The sequence below is a fragment of the Diuraphis noxia genome, unplaced genomic scaffold (assembly GCF_037042655.1).
Source record: "Diuraphis noxia isolate RWA-SAM2 unplaced genomic scaffold, SU_Dnox_SAM2 contig0004, whole genome shotgun sequence".
NCBI classification, from domain to species: domain Eukaryota; kingdom Metazoa; phylum Arthropoda; class Insecta; order Hemiptera; family Aphididae; genus Diuraphis; species Diuraphis noxia.
This window is the reverse complement of record NW_028301714.1, coordinates 58,779,130-58,799,107: the sequence shown is the minus strand read 5'-3', so window position 1 is coordinate 58,799,107 and position 19,978 is coordinate 58,779,130. Positions and strand designations below refer to the sequence as shown.

Below are 19,978 nucleotides of genomic sequence, written 5' to 3'. Positions count from 1 at the left end.
CTCAATTTAAAGGGTTTTCATCAATGTAAAAAATGTATGTAGTAATGGTACCTACATTGCATTTAACACCATCTATTGGTTTTATCGAAAACTTAGTTTATGCAGTTCATATTTTAGGGAGTTCAAAGATCAAACACAATAATTTTTATTCAAGGTCGGTAAGTGCTTTGAATATTTTTTCTAGTTACTGTTTATTTGCCTATACAGGAAAAATAAAAACACCATTCGTTTTGCAAGCTTAATAACTATATATATTGTTCTACCCGATAAGAGATGAGATTATATCCTCTAATGATGTATATTTTTTCATAATATAAGTCATGCATGTAAAGTTATTTCAATCCATTATTCTTATATTGTGGACTAGAAAACCAAGTAATAAACACAACAAACTTAGCTGAAGCTTTTCAAAGGTAGGCATATTAATTATTACCTAATAATGAGAATTTATCTACTATATTGTGCGCAAACGTATCCCAAAAACTAGAAACGCCCGTACAATAATCTGAACATAATTGAAACATAATGTTTTAACTGTTTATGAATTTATGAATTATGACCATGGACTTGAAATTAATTTTTTTTGTATTTTTAACTTTTTTTTAAATATGATCACGAAGACAAATTAAAATTATATTTAATTGTTTTTACTCGTAATAGTAGATAATAGTAGTAGGTAGTGGTTGGTAGGTAAGCACGATTGTCCTTGAATGTTATTGGTCGAATCTTGCGTTCTTTATAGCCTCGTAACTTGAATCAAATATAATTATGCCAATTTAAAATCAATTTACCTTACATAATGCAATGTTTTTAGTTTCCTTTCATATTTCGATAAGTTAATTCAAAATGTTTAATTCCACAGCTATACTCTAAATTTTTTTTTTAAGTAAGTAAGTAAAACTGTATTTTAAGACTAAATAAAAACACATTTTATGCTGTGCTTTTACCGTTATAAATTTAAAATCATTGTAAACGAAAAAGATTCTGAGTGAAAATTGTCAGCCTGCCTAATTACCAAGTATTTTTATTACATTATTGATATAGATATTAAAGATATAGGAGGATTGTATAATAAGAGATTAGAAATGTGAAAGTAGTAGAACCTGAAACACAATAGAGAGAAGCAATGGAAAACAGAAGCAAATGGAGGAGTATATGTTTGGAGGGCTGCTCAGAGCTGGTAGCTGCAGGTCTTCAGAGTAGATATACCCATACAAAAACAAAAAAAATTATGATATTACTGCAATGTAAGTAATAATTGATTTTGTTATAACTTATAAGTATTAAAAGTAATTTGAAGGTAGGTTGAATTAATTCTTGAAGAAAACATTAATATTTAAAAAATGTTATTATGTATAAAATATAATAATATACCGACTTTAAAAGTTTCAAGTACCCACGAATAATATTTTTAAATTAAGTACAAAAAAGTAAATGAAACTGATATTCTTGATTTGAAATTGTGTCCAAATTTGAACTTAAAATATCTATAAAAAACTGTTTGTTTATGTTTTTTAGATTTAACGGTTAAAGTATGAACTAACTTTTTATAAGATACCTCGTTTTAAATTTTAAATTTTTAGCTATAAAAATTGAACATTTTATAAATATGAACTACAGAATAATTTACTAATTTTCGTGATTTAAATTATTTTTTCAAATCTTTGACTTTTGTGTTTTGTGTATAAGGCCAAATCGGTGTTGTATTGTCGTACGGTACGAGCCACTCGTACCTAACTATTTTAAATAAATCATAAATGTATTATGTATGTGTTATTGATATATATATATATAATACTATATTATAGTAATGTGTATTGTATAGAACAGTGTAATTTTGAGAAAACTGTGTGGTACCTATTGATGTATAGATAAGTGTGTGAATTTGAACGACAACCTTTTTTTTTTTTAAGTATGCATTTATGACGACCGCCAAAACTTTCATGTACGTATAGGTAACCAACAATAGTAAAAAGGCGGGTAAGTCGTGGATGTCGCTCTGCTGTATAGTAGGTTACAAGTGGGTTACTGCAATGGATGGAATTAAATTTGAATCCAATGATATTATATCATTGTATACGAAAAATGATTCTGAGCGAAGACGGTTTATCTGTCTAGAATATATTATAGATTATTAAAAATTTTCAAATTTTAGATTTTGAAAAGAAAATTTTTTATGAATTTTTAGTTTGAAATAGTTTGCGAATTTTCGTGATTTTCACTTATATGTTGTCAAAATTCAAACTTTGAATGCTTGTAAAAAAAATTGTGACTACGCATTACTTTTATTTTTCAATTTTTATTGTAAAAATATATTATGAGCCTTGTATTAAATTTTAAAATCTTAGATATAAAACGAAATTTTTTTATGAATTTCTAGCTTAAAATAATTTGTGAATTTTCGTGATTTTTACATATATTATGACAGTTCCTAGGAAATGATGACAATTCCTAATAGCGGAAGGAAATTATCTCATCGCCTAAGAATTGTCATCATTTCCGTACTTTTTTAGGCAATGTTATCACTAGAGCTCGGATGTTTATGAAATTGCATATTTTTTTCTATTTATTCAATTTAATGCTAACCTATGTACCAATTTAATTCATGTTTTACTGAATCAAATAATACTATTTTTACTTTACATATTTTTGTGTTTTTATTGGTTAAAAATACCTACATATTTTATAATTTTATTTATTTATATTAGAGTAGTTTTAAGTGCATAATTCGAGTCCTAGTTATCACGTATCGATTCTTACACGAAAGCATTGGCGATTATGATGTTGCGGGTAATGTGGCTTTACAATGTAAAGCTATTATAACGATAAGTATTAATTAATTCGGAACGGTGAGATGCTAAAAACCATTATACTGTCATTACTGTCAATATTGTCCGTGTTCTATAAAAAAATATCAGGTGGGTAATGACTTATATCGTTAAAATGGTTGATTAATTAAGAGCCATTTACGTGTTTTATTAAAAGTGTACCTACCTGTCCATACAACACGGTCCGCTTAGAAGTGTGTGCCTATCTTCTTAGTGCAGTACGTATTATTTCGTTAATATGAGAAGTGAATTTAATAAAGTGATTAAAAAAATGATTACATGAACTAGGCAATGATATTATTTCCTTCCGCTATTAGGAATTGTCATCATTTCCTAAATGTCAACATTTCCGGTAACATATACGTATTATGTTTAAATTTAATATTGTATGACTATAAGTCGTATTACACTTCATTTATTTAATGAAATGGAGAGAAATAATTCTGTTTTTTATTATTTTACTTTAGAGTCATATTATACAACATTATGGCTCCGAGAATAAGTAGTTGGTCTGTATGGAATAATTTATCAAGTACGGATCACAATATAAGATCGGTGGATAGTTGGATTGAGGCACGCCGAGAGGAAGATGGCGCTGACGAATTGTGGAGAATTTACGATGGATTGTATGATCTTAAACAATGGATACACAAGCACCCTGGAGGATCGCAATGGCTAGAAATTACAAAAGTATTAATTACTTCGTACTTCGTAGAAATAGACACACTGGCACACATATAAAGTATTATCATGTTCTAATGCATTCACTTTTTTTTAAACAGAATATTGACTTTTCTTTTTAACAACGCTGAATTAAATATATTAATATTAGCCTATATCAGAGCATATGTGTACCTATACTGTAACACATGCACGATGCACCTAACTTATGTCTCACCGTACCACCCGTTAAAAAAAATAAAATCGTATTTTAAATTTTCATGTATGACCAGCTCACCATTCCCAATGACGATAACTTATGTTTTTTTTTCAGAAGTAATGCAATTAGTTAACTTAAATACTTAATATGGAAGAAAATTTACGTCATTTGGATTATTAATTCATCGATTATAATTTATTATCGAATAATATAATTATAATTAATATTAACAGAAAAATCTATTTATTATATTTAGGGTACGGATATTACAGAATTGTTTGAAACGTATCATTTTAATCAAAAAGCCGCGAGGGAAGTGATGGGTAAGTTCTTTGTGCGCCGGGCAAAGACGCCAAGGAAATCGCCTTTCACGTTCAAACCTGACGGATTTTACAACGTGTTGAAGTCTCGAGTTAATAAAAAGTTATCCCAAATCAACCGTCGTGATGTCTCCATCAAATCTATGCTGGTCATCGACACTTGGTTTTTCGCAACATTAGTCCTCTGCGCGGCAGTCGCACGAACTCAAAGCACATTTTTGGCCATATTGGCAGGTATCAGTTTGGGGCTTGGAACCGTCGCAAGTCATAATTTCACTCACCTCAAAGACAATTGGAGGATGTATTACATGCAGCTAAGCATGTTCTCGGTGAGGTAGGTTACGTTCAATAAATTCAATAGCTTCTCATTTATATAGTCGGTCGTGCACTGAATTATAATATAGTTATAATAGTTTTATCATTTTTTTTTATAATATATATATATATATATATATAGAGAATGGAGAATATCGCATGTAGTCAGTCACCACGTTTACACCAACACTGTACACGACTTAGAGATGACGTTGCTGCATCCATTTATTCATTGGTTTCCCACCGATGACAAACCGCTTTTAGTTCGTTATATACCGTATCTAACTCTCATTGCCTACCCTTTAATTGCACCGGTACAATTTTTCATCAGGTATGTTTACATAATTATTATAAGAAAGCAACAATTATTATATATGTATGTGACTAGATACTATTATTATATGCATAGTATGATATAGAGTAATAAAATAAACAGATAAAAGTAATGATATTGGTATTATGGGTATAATTATATAAACCTAATTTAAATATGCGGATACAGAATCACAAATACCGCTATATTATTTTAAACATTAATGAAGATAAAAGATATAACCTTAGGTAAGGTTATAAAAATAATAATGAGGAAAAATTGCATGGAAACAGTTATGACTACTCAGACTACTTATTAAAATAGTAACTTTAGAGATTAATGCATTAAGGACTGAGGAAAGGAGTGTAATTATTTGACTGATTAAAGAGTTAAGGTTAATGATGAAATTAAATAATGTGACGGAAAATGATATTATGTGGAAAAATCTTGAACCCGAGTTACTGTAGACCGCATCACCAACTAAAATTCTAGAGTAGCATCCTCATCTCAAAACAGAAACAAATGCACTTTACTGACCTCAAGATTTTCAATTTTTTTTTTCAAACGACTTGTTTTTAAGCTTAAAATGATGATGCGAAATTGTTTTACCGGAAACTATTATTTTAGAATTATTACCTTCCAAAATTTGCGATTAGCGTTTATACGTACAACACTACTTTACTGCAACACGTATGTTTTTTTTGTTATTGTTTTTATATATTTTAACCTTAGACATACATATTTAAATATATATTTACGTACACCTTTATATTAATATCGTTATTTTATAACTACCAACTACCTTGTTATTATTAAATTGTATAGGTATTATTATCATTATTATTATTGTTATTATCCATATTAAATTATCTTTATGATAGAAGAATAAGCTATATTAAGTTGTTTTGCAATTATTTTCAAGTAAACAACATACTAATTAGTATATTGAAACCTTGATTATTAAAGTAACAATATAATTACATAAGTATATAATAGGTCCTTCGGAACTCAAGTTGGACGGGTGCAGGGCCGGGCCAAGGGCCTGGCATGGTGGAAGCCTGCCAGTGGTGCAAAATATGGAGTAGGAATGTGGGTGCAAAATTTGATATAATTAAATTTGAAAATCTATGGAGGGGGCGCAAGTTTTTATTTTGCCAGGAGCGTTGCTATTCATCGGCCCAGCCATGGATCGGAGCTCGGCCTCCAAACCCCCGGAGCTAAAATAGCAAACCTGCCAGGGACTCCTTCGGGGTCGTGGTGGGAGGGGAGAGCATACCTGTCCTGGCTGTCTTTTTGGCAGACGGATAACTTAATAAGTAAACTTAACTTTGTTACCTAGTTAAAGTAACACAAATAAAGTGGCTTCCTTTATCTACCGGCTCCATTCACCAAAACCAAGTGGACCTGACTTTGCCAACAGACTCATCGATTGCCCAAAGACCTCGAGTTTGGATGCGGAGTCGTCCACCCCCCCCCCCCCTGAATCTATTTATGATGCAACAAAAGTTGATCATGCTGAGATAGAAGAAATCGAGGAGTTAGAAATTGAAAATGAGTCACTAAGTGGAGATGATGATCAAGAGACATAAATTCGTATTAATAATAAATATTGTAATATACTAATATCCTTATTTGTAATGAAGTGATTTATAATATTATTATTACGCACGCTGGTAACTTGTGGTATGTGAATTGTGAAGAGCGAAACTGCAAACTTGAAACGACTAAATAACATCTAAAACAATAGTTTCCGGAGAAAAAAATGTACACCATGGTTTTAAGCATAAAAAACAGATCGTTTAAAAACAAAAATGAAAATCGTGCAGAGACAGGTTGGTAAAGTATATTTTAGGCGGATTCCGGAAATGCTTTTGATAGGCTATTTTTGATTATTAGAGCTTTCTTGGAAATCGGACAATCCCTGAGGTTGGTATATTGTGTGGTCCTTGGAGCAAAGTGTACACTTGGCTGGACTATTCCTGTCCTTGGTGCACTCATATTATAGTTATAAGTTATAATTTATAACAATCGGAATCCGGGAGTGTTATATAACCATACTTATAAATGATTTAAAAATAATATCATAATTTCATATATATATATATTTTACCTGCGTGTTTCAGGACGTTCAAACGCATGAATGATAAAGCTGACTTTTTAATGTTTGTTATTCCAGTTATATTGATGCTTTGTGGTCACATGACCATTAGATTGGTATTTAACATGTGGCTTATTATGATACTGTCGAGTAGCTCTGTGTTTTCATTCCTCGGATTCAGCGTTTCTCATCATTTACCTAATAACTTCCATGATGGAGACCACACCAAGTAAAAAAATCAGATATCTTATAATATATTATTATTTATTAGTTAAATAATTACCTAACTATGATAATATCATTATAAATACAATAAAAAAACTGTAAATAGTTGATTAATATAATACTTTTATCATTATATTTATTATAATCATATAGTAGTTATTTATTTTTTTTTTCTTTGATCTAGAGCCCGGTGACTAAGGCCATTAGCTATACATAGGCCATTGGGTGTGGGGTGGTATGGTAGGGGTTATTTTTGTGTATTGAGTTTTGTAGGTTTTTTTAAGTAGTTAGGGTTGTAACATGTGTTTGTGTATGTGTGGCAAGGTTATGCTGCTAAAAATCCCGGGTGGTCACCCATACGGGAGCTAGAAACTGCGGCCGGTGCATACACTCAGTGCGTTTCCGTACATTGAGCGTACGACCGCGCCTCACCAAACCACATAGTAGTTATTGTTTTTTGCAATAATTGCACTTCAAAATTTAAATTATGATCTAACATTTTAAAACGAATAATTTGCAAAAATATATCTATTACCTATTAAATATTACCTTTAAATGTATAGACGTATAATGGTATAATCAAAACCAACTATTCAAATCTTTATTTTTATTTAAAGTAAATATAACATAATATTATTATCTATACCTGTTGCAACTTCCTTTCGAAAAAAAGTCGTTCTGTAGTTCTGCAATATGCAGTATAAAAACTATTATGTAATATTGAAAATTATTAATTATATTTAAATTATTTAAAATAAATTCGCAAAAAAACATAACCAACAATATTATTTTTAACAAATGGAAAAAGGTTTTGTAGTAAAATAAATTAACGAACATCTGTTATTAATTATTATATATAGTATATTATAGAATCTATAATATAGATTATTATATTTTGCATACAAGTAAACTGCAGAGTAAACTTATATATCAATTAACACATCTTTACATACCTATTTTAAATCGAACAACTAGCAGTACCTTAATTTTTATCAGGCGTATTGTATGTCCCACGTGTGTTAGACAAAGACAGAAAATCACCGCTTCCAATCCCCTTAATAAAATATTATAAAATAATATTAGGATTATTATATTGTGATTAACATATAGTATAAAATGCACTTAAAATGGTTTTTAATTTAATTTTTATATTTATATATATTGTCATATTGATATTAAAGGATATTACACAATAGTACATTACATTTTACATGCATAAAAATGTGTTTATTTAATTTAAAAAAAAAATGTAGTTGACTTAATTTGAATTTCACGTGAAACATTTTAAAAAATTTTTAAAACTGTGTAAAACAAAAAAAAATTCAAAGCTGTTAATTGGTGGAATTTTATATAAGAATAAAGAAAATGAACTAAAAGAGGAAAATATGATCTAAACTTAATTTTTTTTTAAATTTAAATAGCGTATTAGTTTAAATTAGTATTTCGTTTTGTATTTAAAATTTTGTAATATAACCCCTGCCGAAAAAAAATCTGGATACGCCACTGTGTACCTACGTCAGTATATTAATTTATAAGTTATACATTTATAATAAATAATAATTAGATATTAATATAGTATGAATATAGCAGAGTGACGTCCTTGGTTTTTAATTTTCTATATCATTATTTTAATAATAAAAAAGCTATAGGTACTTATTATAGTTTAAATCGACAAAATTATTTACTTGTAGAATACAATGTTTAAAAATTATATTATTTTGTGTTTAGTGGTGAAGACATTGATTGGGGAATTCATCAAATTGACACCAGTGAGGAACGGAACGAGATAACTGATAATATATTTGTGTCCTTGGTAACGTTTAGTGACCATACGTTGCATCATTTATTCCCGTCTTTAGACCACAGTTTAATACCATTCTTGCAAGAAATTTTCCTAAGCACATGTGAAGAATTCGGCTTGGATAGAACATCAAAACCATTCTCATCTATTATACGCGGACAGTTTAAACAATTAGTTCGCCTGACTCCAAACAATCCGAAGAGAAAACATTGTTTAAAAAACTAACATTACCCAAGCATAGAAAATACTTTTTTATTTTTTATTTTTGCAGACCTAAATTATGATTTATGGTAAATGTTTTTTGACAATTAGGTTTATATAATTGCTTTTAAAAAATTTATTTCTCTATAAAATCTGAGTGCTAATATAATCAAATGCAAATTTTAATCATTATCTACGGGGAATTATATAATTTTACATTAATTATATATTACATCTGCACGCGTGGTTTCGAATTATGATTAAAATGTGTTATGGTCTATAATACTCTATATACCTATACATTATAATATTACCTATATAATATGAGTTACTAATGAAGTTCGAGTTAGCTTTTAGATAACTTACAGTTATTTAAATGTCAAAATATACCAAGTTTATTACGTAAAGATTACTAGAATAAAGATATATATTGTAAACCTAATCTAAATTGAAATATATGTATAATAAATAATATATTTTACAATAATTATAAACGAAAATCTGTTAAATCGCTTAAAGATCTTAGTCATATAGGTGCCTGGCATATTGCTGCTCCACAAATATTGTACTATTTTATCCAACGAATGATCCCAGGCTTCATTGGTAGTAGGGAAAAAAGGCAACTAGAAAAAAGCAACGGAAAAAAAGCAATGACAAAAAAGCAAACGGAAAAAAGGCAAATGAAAAAAAAGCAAACTGAAAAAAAGGCAAATGAAAATTAGATTACGAAAATATTTTACAAAAATAATTATAATAATAAATAATATTTAACGAAAATAGACGTGGTTATTTTGTGCTTTAGCCCTCGGTTCTCCCTTATTCTCTCTCTCATTGAGCGGTTTTATAATTTATTGATGAATACCCATTGGTCATTGAAAACCACAGTTACTAAGCGAGTGAAAATAATCTTTATTATTTGCGATAATTTGATTAAATACAGGTATCTGGTATTGATATAAGTTGTGTAGTGGTCATGTGGAACTATAAAAAAATGTCAAATTCATACTTATCTTATAGGTAATGATTCAAGTGTGTGAGATAATTCACATTCTATTCAATAGTGTCAAGATAGTGAGATTTTATGAAATAACTAGAGTAAGTAATATTATAGTAGGTAGTGTGTTAGTTCCTTGGTACCTGCGTTTTCGACTGTTCTGTGCCCAGCAAAAATGACACTGGAAGTGTCAGCCGATTGGACGAAGATCCAGAAGCGATTATTAGACACTGCAGTCCAACCAAAAAAAAAAAATTAAAACGTATGGAAAAATGCAAATTAATTTAAAAAAATTATGTGAAGAGTATAGAGATAACAATCGGGATCTACCGAATTTTTTTATTGCTATATCTCGTGATATACGATTAATTAGATAATTTTTTTTTTATAATTGTACATTTTATATACAATTTTAACGACAATATAGGTACGTAACCATGTAATTTTATATATGCCTTTTTCCGTTTGCTTGTTTTTCTGTTGCCTTTTTTTCCTAGATTCGGCTTCATTAGACCATGCTGCAATTGGGTATAAAATATTATTCAATTTACTTGCTACCCCATGATTTTACTCCAAATGATACCCTTGAACCTTGATCTATATCAATTATCAACCATGGACCTACGCACCTACGTCATATACACAATCAACGGAGTAGACGTCACTGAACCAACTGTATAAACACTATAAACTATCAGCTGTTTTGAATAGGGAGAATATGTATTTTTGGCTGTTCGAAGACAATATTATAAAAAAAAATTGTATTATTTAATTTGCCTATACAGATACTACAGTTTTAAACAATATATATTGTTTTATGATTTTAATTTTAAGCCTCTCTACCCCTAGATTTTTAATTGAAACTTGGTTTCTAAGAAACATTTTTCAATTAAACTGAATATATTGCCACATCGGTTGGTAATTTATTATTCAGATAAAAATTTGAAATATTTCGGTTATTAATGTATATGTATTCTTTATCTTACTGTCTACTGTCTAGTGTATATTAAATTGTCGGAAACAATCGGAATTCGGATTAAAAGTTTTCTAACCAAAAAAATAAACAATGTTGTCGTGTTTTTAAAACTATAATAGATTCCTATAAAATGTTGATATGAATTTTCCTTCGTATTAAGCACCTATGTTTTTATTATTCACGAATACGTTATTTGACAAAAAAATATTCAATAGTAGCAAAATGTGTATTATAATAATTCTTAGGTACCTTATATATAATATATAATAAAATATTTGCATATTTTTTAGTTATTTTTAAGCAGGACTAGGTGCTTATTGCCTAACTATATACCTACTTAATACATATTGATATTAATAATATGGCATAGGCGAAACTACGAGTCAGGACAGTGATTCCATGACTAGATGACCTGACTTAATACTGACTGAATAAAAATATACCTACTACAGACTTAATAAAATTTAAAATTCGTATTTTGTAATCAGAATTTTTTTTTATATTTACAATTTGGCATGTCCTAATAAAATTTCTAGTTTTGCTTATGATATCGTGTATAATTAATTTTTCATCCACTATAGCAATTTAAGTGTTAAACACTTTTTTCTAAAAATAAATTGGCTTATTTGCTGCAGTGGGAGCCGTATATACATGTATTAATATATATTAATAACAAAAATAATAAACACATCCAACTTTCTGAAGATGACGGCGCCAATTCCTTTTTATTTTCCTAGTGAAAGTATACTATTAGTACACTTCTATTAAAATTATGATGTGCACGTTTTATTTACCCGAAAAATGTGGTTCAGAGTGTTCAGACTTTAAATTTCTTAAATCGTAATTTTTTTTTAAACAAACTTTTCATCAAAATTTATAAACAAATCAATCAATAAAATAATTGTCAACTGCAGGTGTCAGGTGTACGAAGTACAAAATGAGTGCAAAAAATAGTGATAATGACCGTTATAAAAATGAATATTCGAGAATAAGAAAACTGACGAGTAGATATGACATACGGACTCAATCAGTACTAATACTTATAAAAATATTTAATATTTTCAATAACTTATTATGAGAAGTAAGAACACTAACAACAACATTTTATTTCAGAATGAATTTGGTTTGTCAGAAGATCAAGTTGCGGGTAAAGTTGTTTGTATATTTATTATAAATAATAATACGAAAATGATGTTACTCAGATACTCAGTACTCACTAAATTCAAACACAATTAACTTGTTTGGGGTATTATTAGGCATTTTCAAGGTTTTTGACGTTTAAATGCATTTTTTAATTTTTTAAGGCATTTATTATTTTTAGCGTTATTTTCAACCTATTTCTAGTACTATTTTATTAAATAAATATATATATAATTACACATATTGTACTAGGTATTTGTACTTGAACATAAAGTAATTTGGTTATTTTAAATTGATAAATTGATCTTTATATCTGAAGAAATCCTAGGAATATTTGTGGGATCTTTTAGAGTGCTTAGGTCATAATTTCTCATTTTAAAGAGCATTTTTCGATATATTTAAGAGTAGGTATATAAATCCGAATCCTGATTATTGTATTAGTAATTAGTATATTAGTTTTAGTATACAACATAGTCAGTAGTCATTATGGTATGCATGTATATATTAGTATATATGTGATATGTCATAATAGTGGGTACATTGTCTAGGTAATTAATTTGTTAATAGGTAGGTATTTTAAAATTGTTTGCATCATGTATACAATAATATATGCAACCTAATGCTTCCAACCGTCTCTGAATCAAGCTAATAAGAGTCAGTGTGAGAAAATATTATTGTAGACAACAGCGAAGGGTTATTTTTAAATTTAATATTTGAATAACCAATAATTAATGTTTAACCATGGTTAACTACTGTATTTTTAACAATCGAAGTAATTTGCAACAATACCTACGTATACGTAAAACATACATGATCATTGATCACCCCAAAATCAAAGTGAATTGCAACTAGGTAGGGCATTAAAAAGTTATAACTAGGGATGAGAAGTTATAGGATTTGCATATTTTTTTCTATATCTCCTATTTATAGCTAGATGAGCTAAAAATCTGTTCTATAACGTAATGAATTGAAATTTGGTATTTCAATTTTGCATATATTGGTAGTTTTCTTAAAGGTTGCATATTGATGTTTTTTTTGTGTATAAAAATGCATATTTATTAAAATCATTTATTATTTTATTGAATTTTATAAGTTTGTAGTCAATAACCAATAACATTTAATAGTATATAAAAGTAAATTTAGGATTAGTATATATAATTTATTATTTTATGGAATTTTATAAGTTTGTAGTCAATAATCAATAACATTCTACATATAACAAAAATATTCTTTCGGATAATCGTCGAAGATTGGATGTCAAAAATATTAAAAAACTTTGGTGGTTCAATGCAATAATACTTTATCTAGTTCGGGGATATATCTCCCCTAAAAACTTTTATTTTAGTTCTAACATTTTGTATTTAGTGGGGTAGATTAATGAATGAGACTTTCGTATTTTGTCATAAACATATAATCCCTCTACCAAACCAAATTCCTAATTATGTTACTGTTCATGTTTAGTACACTACTTACTAAAATAATAATCACAAAATCAACTAATTAATTAAGTTTAAAATTGAATACTTAATTAATTTTATCTATCAATTTAACTAGTCAATGAATCCAAATTTGCAGTTTGCAATACTTGTTGGCTTAAGTTATACTCAAATATAAATAATAATCATACATTCGCCTTTGTTTAGAGTTCAAAGAAGCTTTTATGTTGTTTGATAAAGATCATGATGGACGGATTACTGAGGCAGAACTTGGAGTGGTTATGAGATCTTTAGGTCAAAGGCCTACTGGTAGGTAAATCTTTATAACTCAAATTACGAAATTTAATCATTATATAATATATATTATATATAGTTATCATTATATTTTATATTTGGTATTTTAAAATTATTAACCTTAAATTTCTAAGCATTAAGCAGTGTTCCTTTCTTAATTAGTTTTAAAATAAAAGAATAGATATTTTTCAAAACTAATGCTACCTATATAAAATATTACTGTTTTCCACATTATTTTGTTAAATTTTTGTCATTATTAAGAAAAGTAGTAGAAATTTATCCAACAGTACCAACTAGATCAAATTTACAGGTAGAAACAATTCTAAAGATTAAAGCAAAATTTCTGTTCTAAAATATGATAAAAAAAAAAATTACTATTAAAAAAATACATTAGTACCCAGTCTGCAGAATCTAATTTATTTTTAATATATTGTAATAATTGAATCTGATCTTTTCATGTATCTGTCTAGAAACTGATTTGAGAGGTATGGTAAAAGAAGTGGATCAAGACGGCAATGGTAGTATTGAATTTGATGAATTCCTGTTAATGATGGCTAGAAAACTAAAAGCGGCAGATGGCGAGGAAGAAATGCACCAAGCATTCAGAGTATTTGACAAAAATGGTGATGGATTCATAACATTTGATGAACTCAAACGTGTTATGTACAGTATCGGAGAACGACTCATAGATGAAGAAATTGAGGATATGATAAAAGAAGCCGATTTAAATGGTGACAAAAAAATTGATTATAAAGGTAAAAAAGAATGTTAATATTTTCAATTAAATTAAAAACATTAAAAATATTTTCTGTTTTAGAATTTATTACGATAATAAGTTCTAAGAAATAAAACAAATAACGGTAAGCAAAATATATTTAGTTTTAATTCTTGTTTTATAAACTTCTTAATACTAATGAAGTACAAACATTTGATTTTTAAATTAAGAGTATGATATAATTTTTATTGTAAACATTAAACATCACTTTCTGAATTTTTTGAATAAAGGATGTTTTACTCCAGAATTTCTTCTGAATTCTGCATAAACAGCATCATCAGCACCAGACATAGAACTCATTTTACCAGACATTTTTTTATAGGACTTAGATGTACCCTCATATGGCATTCGTTCCTCATCTGCATCAGTGTCATTGGCTGCTAAGACTTTACTTAATAATATACCTTGATCTTCTCTACTAGAATAAAATAGCTCTGGATCCTAAAGTAAAATATAAAATTAAATTTCAAAATAGTTGTATACTAATATTTTTTTAAGTGTATACCTCATCCATTCCAGCAAGTTTTGTAACCACTTTGTAACTGTATCCTTGATCGATAAGAAATCTTTGTCTTTTTCTTGAGTAGCTCATTTCCATTGTGTCTTGTGACACTAGGGTATAGAAGAATGCATTATATTCTTCAGCAATAGCAGTTTTTTTAGCACGTAAAATACGACCAAGACGTTGAGCTTCTTGACGTCGGCTTCCACCATGAGAGGAAATTTGTATAAGAACATTAGCATCCGGCAAATCAAATGATGTATCTGCAACTTTACTGACAAATATGGTATTTACTTTTGGATTTAGTTTAAAATTTTGTAATATTTGGATTCTTTCTGCCTACACGTATAAAAATAAAATATATATATAATATTAATATTTCGTTGTTTATCTTGAAGAATTTTATAACATTGATTAAGATTTATTACCTGAGATGTTGGCCCATAAATATATGGTTTACTTAACTTTAATGCATATTCTTTAAGGGCAAATACATTATCAGAGAAGACAATAGTTTTGTCTCCCCGTTGTTCATGATAACGTATTAAAAATTGACAAGCACGAAATTTATTTGGATTCATCACAAAAAAAAGCTGAACAAAAACACATGATAATTACATAACAAATTATATTCTTTAAGAAACAACAAGATTGTAATTCAATACCATTTTTTTACATGTTCTAGTAGCTAAATATTCACGATAAAATTCTGGTGCCATTGGACACCACACTTCTGAACACTGAACTTTTGCTATGTAACCTTTTTGTTGCAGTTCCAACCAGTTAGCTTCATATAGTTTAGGGCCAATTAAAAAGTTTAAATCAGCAATTTTATCATCCTCTCGTAATAATGTGGCTGTTAGGCCCAATTTGCAATGTGATTGAACTAGTGTCAATACACGTCTAAACATTTTAGCAGGTATGGTATGTACTTCTATAAAATTAAAATATATGTAATATAATCAATGGTAATATGTATTAACTCCTGTAGAAAAAACTGTGAAAGTTATGTTTCTTACCGTCCAACACCATTATGCCCCATTCTTGCTCTTGAATCCATTTCATTGTTTGTTCAGCTTCCCAAGATCTCTTTTGTGTATGTGTTATCATTGAATATGTTGTAATGAACACACCACAGCCCATTAATTTGTCTTTAACATCAGATGTAAATCTGCATACCAAACTATCATCAGCTAGGAATAAACAATAACATTTTTAATCTGTATTATTATTTTAAATGTTCAACTAATAATAAATACCTGTAGACCACATTTTAAATTGATACTTCCACTGTTCGACAGACACTGCTGAATTGCATAGGACTAACGCACGTTTACGTACAGTACAACAAGCTGTTACACCTACCAAACTTTTTCCAGCTCCTAAGACAATATCAAACACATAAATGTTACTAAAATAAGAATTACGATTCAAAATTTAAAGTATTTTGTCATGAAAATTTGTGAGTTATTCATTTTTTTTTTTGTAAATTTTGTTATTTTAAAAGGTATACTTTTACAAAATAAAGACATAAATGAACATTTTATAGCACATATTTCTAAGATTATTAGAGCATATTAATTTGGGACCTAATTATTAGTTACTCAGCTCAGTAATCGCTTATCAGCCAATAACTAATATAAAAAAATGATTAAGAGTATTAATTAATAAATAAATGTCGCTAATTAAGAACTCTTTACACTATAATAGAACACTGATGATCAGATACCTATTTTTTTAATAATAATAAATTCAGTAAACATTAAAAGATGCTCAGATTCATTGGTTTAGTGTTACACCAAGTTATTAGATGAAAACTACTGTACATTTATACATTAAAATAAACTATGATATAATACAGTTTATATTTACCACACGGCAACACAATAATTCCTGATCTTGCCCGACTATTTCCAAACATTTTCCTCAAGCTCTTTTCTTGATAAGGTCTTAATGTTGCTTGAGGTTTTAAATCTATGCTATAGATAAAATTTAAAATTACTACTTTTTAATTAAAATATATTTTTATTAATTAAGTTAAAGTATTTACTTAATATCTTTATTGACTTTGTCATTTTTAAAATCATATTCAACTAATAGAGGTGTATCAATTTCTATACAACGCTTTTGTATGATTTCAATTTTTTCCTGTTGAACTTCAAATGATACAAGATTTTGTGTTTTTTCTTCTTCTTCTTCTTCAACCTTATCAATTTTCTCATATAAATCTGTTATATCTTTTGGAACTACATCATTCAAATGATCTTCTTTGTCTTTTAAAGAATCTCCAGGAAACTAAAAAACAAAATAATATTTAATACTTTATAAGCCATAGGCATTATTGTAATATTGTTAACTTGTTAAAAATAATTCTCTTATATACAAACAATGTAATTTTATATGAAATATTGTTTTAAGTTCTATCTAAAATTTAGAAAATAGGCCAATTCACTCTAATATCAAAACTAACTACATGCTATAGAAACTAGTAAATGAAAATTTGGTATGTAATATGTCTGTATGGCGGACACAACACATGCTGGTAACTGGTAAGTCTTCTTCAATGTCATGTAACATATTTGATAGTATTCTAATATGTATTAAATTAAAATCATTATAAAATAAGATTTATAAATGTTATAAACATTAAACAGTCATAAATCATATTGTGACCAGCTCAATAGTTTCAAATATAAAAATATTGTCTTGAAATTAACTTTTTTAAGAAAAATTAATGTACCTTAAGATAGTGTTTATTTTTGAATACACAAAAGTGACGTACCAATTTACCATTTTGTATCTATTTTTTTCATTTAAGTAACAACATAATAATACTAAGTTAGTTATATGTTACTTGGGTGTAAATTAAAAAGTAATTGACCCAGTGCTAAAAATATATAGTAACATAAAAATATAAATAAATAAGTGTATATTACATGGGATTTTTCAATTTTTTGTTCTTCTGTGATCAAGGCATCAGTATCCTCCAGCCTTTTAAGACGACAGGAACCAATAACAGGGTCTTTAAGAAGCTTTTGTAAAATATCTGGATGTTGTGATTCAATGAAGTATCGATTATGTTTAAGTACAAGTTTAACTTTTCCATAAGAAAGTGTACACACAGTAATAAACTCTATTATACCATCAGGTATACTAGTTTTACTCAATCGTTTCAAGTATTCAATTATGTCATTGGTTTCCAATCCAACACTAACAGCTGCATACAATGAATATGCAGTTAATTTATACTGAAATAAAAATAAAATAAATTTTATATGTCTTACATAAATTGTAAAAATAAAAAATATTTACTTCATGTAAATGTGTTGGTCTACAAACTGGTTCAGCAATAGCAATCATAAAGTCATGAGCATGGCGATACACAGGAGAATATGATTCAAGAAATATATGTCCATCAGGAGCAACCCATAATGGTCGAGAGGCATGGTCTATTTTAAGATTCATCTGTGATCTATAGTCTTTAGCTCCAAACTCATCTTCGACACTGTTAATAGCAGTTTCAGCAGTTTTTTTAGCTGCACTTGGTAAACCCTCTAAATTAAAAATTATAGACAATTATATTTAAAAATGTAATTAAAATAGTTTGATAATCAAATACATTGTTACTAAATACCTTCTTCATTAACGGCTAATAACACAGGATCATCCAATCCCATAGAGTTTTCATCAAAATCGTCTTTCTTTCTTTTCCTGCCTCTTTTCTCTAAAACATAAACGTTAATTTAAAAATTTTGTAAAATAAAAGTACAGTATAAAATATATAACATTACATCGATAAGTAAAGTAAATTCTAAGCTACAATTATTTAAAAACATTTTATAAAATTATAAAACTGAAAATAAAACATAATCTATTTATTCACCTAATCTTGTAATATTATATTATTACTAACTGTACAAATTGATGAAAAACTGATAGTTAATTATACATCATTTATAATTTATATAGTATAATACATAAATACTAATTTTTAAGTAATTCAAATGTTGATATTTTATTCATATTTAAACGCTACACAAACAATTTTAACTCTAATAAGTTAGTTTAAGTTCTATAATAAAGCTTCAATAAAATTCTAAAAACCATGTATCGTGAAATTATACAGCATATTATAACCGTGAATGACAGTATTAATATTATAGTACAATTCATGAGTGGATTAGTGAGTTATTGAGAATACCTCATTGATCAAATTAATAAATAAAATAAACAATAATCGTGATTGTATATGGCATTGTACAATGAAGCTCAACTATTAGCTTGTAGATATTGTATATTGGTGTTGAGAACAGGGTAAAGACCATTTTCAACCAACAATAAACAGCTATAAAAATTACCTGGATGTTCTTTTCTCGTTTTGCCCATTTTTTTTTTTTTTTTTTTTGTTGTTGTTTTTCTTATGTAATGCAAAAAGTATGCAGTTGAAGATATAGAAATATGAAGGTGTAAGGTTATAAAATGGTTGTAAATATTTCAGAATAAACAACCATCGACCATACAATCCTGTATTAACGGATCACCTAACAGGTAACGTTTAATTCACAATATCGAACATAAGAGTGACGATTGACTGGTGACTGGTCAGTTGATTAAGCGCTCAAAGTAATTAAAGTATTGAGTACTGAGCGTTAGAAAACGTTAGACATTGAACCCAGATAGGATTCATATATCTGTGACATATACAACAAGCATAAAAAAAACAACAACTATATAGATTTACTATTACTAGACTAGTCTAGAGCTCTAGAGTTCTAGACAGTTAGTAAGTTGTAGACACGTCTAGACAGAGTAGACAGTGAGTAGTGTGACAGTCGGACAGTGTATGATAAAAAAAGGCCACTATCAAACAAATATTAAGT

The 19,978-nt window shown here is 28.1% G+C and overlaps 3 protein-coding genes across 7 annotated transcripts; 2 read left to right on the top strand and 1 right to left on the bottom strand.

The window, feature by feature from the left end:
- The first annotated feature begins 255 nt into the window (after positions 1-255).
- LOC107168946 (cytochrome b5-related protein-like) lies at positions 256-9,758 on the top strand. 4 transcript variants are annotated; one of them, XM_089227147.1, is made up of 6 exons: positions 256-413; positions 3,296-3,518; positions 3,965-4,362; positions 4,486-4,674; positions 6,780-6,983; positions 8,708-9,758. In XM_089227147.1, the coding sequence occupies exons 2-6, from the start codon at positions 3,315-3,317 to the stop codon at positions 9,003-9,005; spliced, it is 1,293 nt and encodes a 430-aa protein (XP_089083273.1). In that variant the 5' UTR covers positions 256-413; positions 3,296-3,314; the 3' UTR covers positions 9,006-9,758. The 4 variants fall into 4 exon arrangements, with proteins under 4 accessions (XP_089083273.1, XP_089083274.1, XP_089083275.1 ...); XM_089227148.1 differs by lacking the exon at positions 256-413 and adding an exon at positions 735-886; XM_089227149.1 differs by lacking the exon at positions 256-413 and adding an exon at positions 746-890.
- Positions 9,759-11,673: 1,915 nt separating this feature from the next.
- Positions 11,674-15,070, top strand: LOC107168955 (neo-calmodulin-like). 2 transcript variants are annotated; one of them, XM_089226514.1, is made up of 6 exons: positions 11,674-11,981; positions 12,065-12,098; positions 13,735-13,836; positions 14,292-14,576; positions 14,639-14,681; positions 14,827-15,070. In XM_089226514.1, exons 1-5 carry the CDS (start codon positions 11,889-11,891, stop codon positions 14,668-14,670), a joined length of 546 nt encoding a protein of 181 aa, XP_089082640.1. In that variant the 5' UTR covers positions 11,674-11,888; the 3' UTR covers positions 14,671-14,681; positions 14,827-15,070. The 2 variants fall into 2 exon arrangements, with proteins under 2 accessions (XP_089082640.1, XP_089082639.1); XM_089226513.1 differs by having other exon boundaries at positions 11,675-11,981; positions 14,919-15,070.
- On the bottom strand, positions 14,677-19,927 carry hay (ATP-dependent DNA helicase hay). The gene is made up of 12 exons (XM_015518523.2): positions 19,457-19,927; positions 18,733-18,822; positions 18,411-18,652; positions 18,035-18,346; positions 17,149-17,393; positions 16,971-17,077; positions 16,358-16,480; positions 16,118-16,291; positions 15,764-16,032; positions 15,527-15,691; positions 15,102-15,437; positions 14,677-15,037 (listed from the first exon to the last, which is right to left on the bottom strand). The coding sequence occupies exons 1-12, from the start codon at positions 19,482-19,484 to the stop codon at positions 14,801-14,803; spliced, it is 2,328 nt and encodes a 775-aa protein (XP_015374009.1). The 5' UTR covers positions 19,485-19,927; the 3' UTR covers positions 14,677-14,800.
- Positions 19,928-19,978: the final 51 nt, after the last annotated feature.